The following is a 7,971-nucleotide window of genomic DNA, read 5'->3' as shown; positions in this document are numbered from 1 at the left end:
TACAGGAAGATGCTCCAAACAGGCGGTAGGTTCATAATTTTTTCCACTAGAGTTCTACAAAAATAATGCTGACATGACCGAAACAAAACCACAATGGTGAGCGTGGCAGCCATTTTTATTTGAGCCGCTGCCATTGCAAAGAACTGTGATTGATGGAGCAGGCTAACTTTTATATAAACTTCTTTATAAATCGACTTGTTGCCGACTCACTGAGGCTCCTATGAGCAGTGGAGTGGTGTGAAGCATGAAGAGGCAAGTTCAAGTGAGCATTACTTAAAAGAATGATTTTTCATTTTGTTAATGAATAAAAAATTGGACAGAAATGTATCCGCTAAAAAAGTAAAAAGATAAAAGAAAAAAAAATAAGTATCATTTGCAAAATTTCAATAACATGGCATTATGTTGTCAATTCATGAAAATGGACTCTCTTCTTCTTCATGAGAGCATTAACTTCTGATTTTTCTCCATGAACCACATGATATCACAAGTCAGAAATTTATTAGATGGATTAGACGGAGTTCCGACTCCTGTGAAAGGTCAGTGAAAGCAGCAGCTTTGCATCAGTGGCAGCAACTAGATGCAGCCTGCCATAGAAAATGCTAGATCAAACTTGTAAGAAAGCAGTTTTTAGATGGACTGTCTCTAGATGTAATTGACTGCGATGAGGTTCCCTTTTTCAAAAAGGACATTTATAATGGACTGTTGGATTGTTTGAATGCTTGCAAGAGACCATACATTCTGTGGTTTCTCATAACTAAAATTAGTGGTGAACATCATGATGTGGTGAACATCAACATGAGACAGACAAAAGGAAAATGCTGGCTTAGTGTGGTCCATAGGCCAAAATGGAGAAGCTCCCAGACTAATGAGTGTGACACTTAACAGCCTCACTGATGTATGTTGTCATACATCAGTGGTATATAGTGGTATATAGACACGTTTAGGCGGTTGAGAAGGCTGCATGTACGAGGGAGTCACAGGATGCTAATTTTTTTTTTTTTTTTCCAAGGATGGCATAGTCATTTTTTTTACATTGTGAGTGGTCATATTGGCTTATTGGTTAAGATTAGGGTTAAGGTTAGGGTTGGGCATAAGTTGGTCATGGCTGAGACTAAGGAAAGGCTGTAGAGAATGAATGTAAATTGAGTATGTCATTCCTTCACCATCCTTGGGGGGGGGGACACTGATAGGAATTATTCCTGGATTTTTAACACTTGATAGCAGCAACTGATAATATAAGAGAAAAGAATTCTCTGTCCTCCTGTTGTGATGTATTTGTATTTAATGTATTTCATGATGTCTACAGCACCTACAGGTCCACCATCGCCATGTTTGTTGTTGTCAGAAAGTTTTGATTCTGAGCTGCCCTCAACTGGATTTACTGTTTAACATCCATGCCAACGTAAAGAATGCATGAAAGTATGTGGGCAGTGACAGTTAAATTGTTTGAAATGGATGTATTATTTTCCGTAAATGTACAAATTTTAAATAGGAAGCTACATTCTAAGAGTCTTGCATAGATCTGTTGACTGATGTTGCATCAAGTTACATTCAAACTGCTGGTAAATATAGATATATTGCACCAACCTCTTGGTACAGATTGGAGGGATTTCATGCATTACCAAAGCAGATGGTGGAAAAAAGGAATTAACTATAGCATCATAACAACGAAAGGAGAAATAAGCAATTTTCCTTGAAAATGGCATGTTCTTTGCATTTGAAAATAGATGATGTGACGCTATTCTTAGAACTCAATACTGACAGCTGTTGGCTTGGCTGCTTGATATGGAAGACTTGGAAGACACTACAGGCTTGCCATGCTGATTCATAGAGGCGGAGGTGGATGTCCTTCACGTCTCTTATCACAAGATGTTTTACTATCATTGATTCAGTAGATCAACTAACGTACATTATAACAGATGCATCTGTTCAAGCTGTCTAACTGGTTTAGAGCCGTGTGTTATTACTGTAACATGACGGGAGCTGCATCACTTTATCTGTATTATTCTCCCAGAACAGCTGTCAAACTAACAGCTGATTATCTCTCACCTCCAGGTGATTCTGTTTCTGGTACGCTGTTAAGCAACTGACAGCAGCTTCTGAAACAACATTCTCCATGTTGGTAACAATGGATATGTTTCCAAATATTACTGTTGGTTTGGATTATGAGTCTGACAAAGAAAACAAGGTAAACATTACTGTTTATAAGGTTAGCTATAAAATTTGTTGTCAGATAGCGGTCCCAAAAGATGAGTTGAACATGAGATGAAATGAGGAGCTACAAAGCAGACGGTATGGATCCTCCATTTTTTTAACAGTTGGCTGGAAAGTAATATTGTAACATGTAACACTGAATGTAGGCTGTAAACAGGCGACCCCTCAGATTAGTTTATGTTGCTAAACAAGTTTTAGTTTGGGGAACTGTACTTTCTGGCAGAGCATCAAAAAGGGTAACCAGGACTTTATCTCAACATTTTGAGATAAAAACTACTCTTGTAATAACTGCAGCATAAAAAATAATAGAATACTCAAGGCCTGTGTGTTTAAGTAAATGTCACAGTTGGCATATTTTTTAACACATTGCCTCAAAATCATTATTGGTTCTGGTTCAACCATTGATTGTGCCTCTCTGAGTCCAAGTTTATGCATTACTAACATCACCAAAATATTAATAATAGTGGGCCTATAAATCTGTGACATCGTTCTGTGAGGATCTGTGATGTGATGATCACTGTGCCATCTGCTGTCTATAAGAAGAACTGCATACTTGGCGGGGAGAATAACACACGCCAGTCGTAACCTCGTTCCAAACATAGTTTTGCAATACTCAAACCACTAATGGGTAAAGAAAATTCAAGGAAGGTGGATGATAAATGTCAGTCAAAGTTTTCTACGAGAGGTCAAAGATAATAGCTTTGTAGCTTTGAGAAGAGGTCCAGCTTGTCGAAGGTGATTGACCACTACTGCTAGAATCTTAAAAAGTTACCTTATGACAAATGGCATAAAACTTGTGTAGTGTCACAAGTGTCACCACTGGAGGGCTCCACTATGTTAATTCTGAAAAAAGTCAGTAACTCAATTATTGGCCAGTTTTTAGCCCTTCCTCCTTGGCTATGAAGCTAAACAAAGATGATTAATTCAGTTAGAGCTTTCCATCTTGAGAAGACAGAGCCAATATTCCTAATTTTCTTTCATTACAGGTATATTTATGTTTTTTGGTTTCAGGCTATCCCATCTCCTAGTAAGGTTTAATGAAGATGCTCCATTCTTGTTTCCTTTATCGCTCTCTCAGTCTACAACAAAAAACTCACTTTAGCCAACAACGCGGTAAACAAAGTACAGTAAAGGAATGAGTAAAAAACCTGTAGCAGCAATACGTAATTGTAGTACAGGTCACAGACCGAAGGTGGCAATAAAACCCTGGTGAGGAGGCTATCCACCATTAAACAGAAAAAACAGGACATGAGCATGACAGCTTTGCATGAACAATTTGAATAATCATCAAATGTGTTTTTGCAAATATTTTAAAAATGTTTAAATTAGAACAGATTCTATCTAACTAGTATTCTCTGTTGACTGTCTTGCTCTCTCCATTCCCATTCTCTCTCTCTCTCTTAGAGCAGGTAGGTGTGTGCATGTTTGTGTGTTTTCTGGCTTGTCCTAGAATACTTTGCATCCCAAAATCATTATATTTCATGTGATGTATGTGTGTGTTTGTGTGTGTGTGTGTGTGTGTGTGTGTGTGTGTGTGTGTGTGTTCTCATTCTCAGGTCCTGTCGTATCATGCCTCTGCCGCAGAGGAAGAGATGCGAGCGCTCCAGGTAACAGCGGTAATTCCCAATTTATTAATTTAACAATACACACACACACACACACACACACACACACACACACACACACACACAAACAAAGGTGTTCATTTTTGTGCATCAGTACATACAATTACAATACCAATACATGGAGTATTCAATATAACGATGCATAAATACACATACTCACAGAAACACACACACACATGCTGACCCTAAAGGACAACATCTGCCAGTGCTGCCTGTGTGTGTGTGTGTGTGTATGTGTGAGAAGAAGTAATGTAATGTGACACCATACTGCTGAATCAGCAAGAAACCACAACCATTACAGCAACTCTATATGGCTTCTTCCCTCACACACACACACACACACACACACACACACACACACACACAAAGCCATTTTTATTCCTCTTTTTTTTTTTAATTTCCCTGTCTTTGGAAGAGAGATTAGTTGGTTAGTGAGATAACTGTCTATGTTCTCTTAAAACTAGTCCTGCAAGAAAGGCCTCAAAAAAAAAATTAAAAACTAATTCTGATGTGATTTGTCACATCGCATCTTGCTGCTTTTTCCATCATCTGAAAACAGTAATCTGCAGCACTTTGAATGAACATGAGATGTTAGTCACAGAGCAGACTGCCAGCCACACACAGCATACTTTCTCATAAATGGTGATGGTTTGGAATTACACTCATAGCACTGAAAAGTTCCATTGTAGGACTTCCTGTGATAACAGAAACATACCAGTGATTTGGAATGTTTGGCCCATTTACTACAGTTTGCCCACATTTACATTGCAACAAAACGTATTGCAATCATCATGCACAGGTAATAAAAATTTCACAACATATGGTCAAAATCCTTTTAATTTTTTTTTTTTTTTTTTTGTTGAAACACTTATCTTATAATGTTCTACGCCTGTGATGCCATTCATAAAATATGTAAAACAAGCTCAATTAGTGCCACAGAAAATTCATAAAATGCTTTTTGTTGCTGTTTTTGTTCTCTTTTCTGTAAGTGTGCTTATGGGTGTTAAATTTGTAAGCAGTATTTCTGGCAGCACCTGAAGGCAGCACTACTGAATAAGCAACTGTGGTGTTGTAACATAGGGCGACAGGAGTTTGTCCAAACCAGCTGCACTCTTCCAGCTAACACCGTAACCTGATTAAAAGTCTTCTTCGGGTGCCAGGGAGGGGGATGTGTCACATCAAATCTAGGACACAGGCTTGTGTTTTGAGGGTGTATCCTCCCCAAAGGAGCAATGTATACAGTGTTACTTACACAGTCGGAGAGAAACCAGTACTGTATCCAGAGCATCAGTACTACAGCTGCTGGGTCATGTAATTTTGTCTGAATTTTTTTTATTTTTTGTCCAATATATTCAACCCTTTCAGGAAACTTGCTCATCACCTTTTTCCCCATGTTTTTGAAAGAAATCAAATTAATTTGCTCAAGTTTCAGGGTTAAATGCTGCCTTTCGCAAGGGTTTAACCACAAAAAAAAACTGACGTCAATCCAGTATCACTGATCTGACATTTAATTATAGGCTATTATTTCAGTGCCCATTAAACCATGAGAAAATTCTAGTATCGTGTCATTTTGGTCACACAAAGATTTATGGCCTGAAATCAGAGCTACATTAAATCTCTCTGGATAAAGACCAGATTGTACATTCGTCAGAAGTGAGACTTGAGGTGACGTTCCCCGGAGCAATCATGCACACTGCATATGTACAGTTACAGTGCTGTTGCATCTCCTCCTGATGTGCTCATAAAACCAAAGCACAGCTGACATCTCTCTCAGCAAAATAATTGAAAAGTGACTCACCAACGGTCAAAACACAAACTACATAAAGAACAAGACAAATCAAACATCATGTTACTAATTTGGCAAACTGTTCTTGTTCGTACACTAACTCATGTCACAACTTGGCATGTATCAAATTATATTGTATTAGATATTTTAGGTGACATAACAGTTTTGCATATGTCATCTTTTTTTCATTGGTGTGACATTTGTCAGGAAACACACTCTTGTGCTGATGCCCACTGATGTCAGCACAGGTCTTTGGAGTATTTATGGCATGTGGCTCTTGTCAGGACTTGCACCAGGAATCTTCCAGCCAATGGATGGATGTGTTACTATTGCACCACAAGAGTTTGTGCTCTGGGTGTCAGACTTGGTCCAGCCGTATGGAATCATCCCCCAGCCATTATTCTGTCAGTGCCTCTTCACATACAACTTTGTTGAGAAAACTGACTGTGGCTGAAGAAGTCCCTTGTGCAGAAGACCCCAACAAGTGTAGCGACTTCCCCTGAGATTTCATGACAAAGCAGGGTCTCACCAGGTCTCACTGTGGATGACGCAGAGTGACAGGGACAGGGTGATGCGTGGAATGAGCACTGTGCATCAAGCATTGACACCAACCACAGATTTTGTAACCAAGAGATGGGGCAGGATCTGATTGAGGAGATACCTTGACCCACTGCAGTATCCATTGTGTTTTGAAGTTTCAAAGTAACATGATCACATTTGCCATCTTTAGAGGGATGCAGTGAGGAGACATACCTGATGGGCACAGGGTAGACCCTGACTCTGCTGTGTCCAGACTGCTGCAAATATGTTCCTCTCCTGGAAACATATTGTCACGTATTTTGTATGTCAGTCGTAGAGTTGATCAAGCACAGTATGATCCATGGTCCGCAGTCACCATCCATGATTTTTGTAGCTTGCTATTGGATGTTGTGCTGTTGATCTGGCACTGTGTGCTGTGATTGACTGGGTGCTATACACCCACTGCCCAAAGGTTAACACCCAGAAACATCCCGAGCTCAGCAAAACAAGAAGATCCAGGCAGTGGCCAGAGTCTCTGCAGATACAAATGCCAGCACACACTTCCAGAGGCTCAACAGTGATGACTGAGAGCGATCATTTTTGAATGAATCCGTACATTGTTTTGAGATTAGGAAAATCCTACTCATCCTGTCTTTTAAGTTTATTGGTACTGTATCATACATCAAATTTGAGTTTATGAATATGAATTATTTTGCCATAGCAATATGTGGTAATTACTGCATGTATAAGCCTAATTAACAGCCTCATTAGCCTGATATGTGCAATATCTGATAGGGCATTAAGGAGGTCAAGGGCCTCTTGTCTTTCAGTAAATCTTCATGTCCACTTTTGACCAGGCCAGTCGACTGCTGATTGGTTCTTTCCCCTTAAACTCTGCTGATCACAGCTCATCCATTATTAATGCCTGCAGGCTGCACAGATTCAGCACACACGCACCTCCTGAGAGTATGTGGCTGCGTATGTGCCTCTGTGAGCGCAAGCAAAATTGTTTCTCAACTGCTTTTAATTTCATGTGTTCGTGCATGTGTGGCTATGTTTTACGAAGCAAACTTCAGTTAAAATGTCTATCTATCTATCTATCTATCTATCTATCTATCTATCTATCTATCTATGTATGTGTGTGTATGTATGTAATCATTTATTTAGTTATGTAGGCCAGTTTTACCCCAGGCCTGTCCCTTTATATTTTATATTTTATTCTTTTTACCTTTTATTTCTAGTTTTCTCTTTTCATACACTATTTTATCTTGTTATCTTATTGGTCTTAATCTTTCCAATAGTTTGTACTCATTTGAGATTGGTTTTTATGTCCTATTTATTGTGTGAAGCTCTTTATGTTGTATTTGTTTACATGAAAAGTGGTATACAAATAAAGTCCTATTGATTGATTGATGTGTGTGTGTGTGTGTGTGTGTGTGTGTGTGTGTGTGTGTGTGTGTGTGTGTGCGTGTGCGCGTGTGCATGTGGTTGTGTGTTTGAAGGCAGCCACAGTGCCGTCAGCCCAGTCTCTGCGTCTTCTCGAGTTCAGCTTCAGTGACTTTGATTTGTCGGACACTGAGACCACGCTGGCGACTGTTCGCATGTTCGTCGACCTCAACCTGGTGCAGAACTTCCAGATGAAGTACACGGTGAGAGCTGAGAGGACGTGGCATCAAAGGGCAAAACAGTACATTATTATATATTCAACATTAAATTAAAATTGCAACAAAATTACACCAAAAAAAAAATGAAAAATCGAGAATGATTTTTTTTTTTCTGTGCCACTAAAGTAATTTAGAAAAAAATTGTTGTATACAATTTGACAGA

At 39.1% G+C, this 7,971-nt stretch overlaps 1 protein-coding gene across 1 annotated transcript in view; it reads left to right on the top strand.

Moving 5' to 3' along the window:
• The window catches only part of pde5ab (phosphodiesterase 5A, cGMP-specific, b), a 76,788-nt gene that overhangs the window by 47,643 nt on the left and 21,174 nt on the right, over window positions 1-7,971 (top strand). The window contains exons 12-13 of the mRNA XM_030076576.1: window positions 3,771-3,830; window positions 7,647-7,793. Of these exons, the coding sequence (XP_029932436.1) occupies window positions 3,771-3,830; window positions 7,647-7,793 (207 nt within the window). The remainder of the gene's footprint in view (window positions 1-3,770; window positions 3,831-7,646; window positions 7,794-7,971) is intronic.

Source organism: Myripristis murdjan, chromosome 18 (assembly GCF_902150065.1).
Source record: "Myripristis murdjan chromosome 18, fMyrMur1.1, whole genome shotgun sequence".
NCBI classification, from domain to species: Eukaryota; Metazoa; Chordata; class Actinopteri; order Holocentriformes; family Holocentridae; genus Myripristis; species Myripristis murdjan.
Note: the sequence above shows the minus strand (reverse complement) of the source record. Positions and strands in the feature narration are given on the sequence as shown.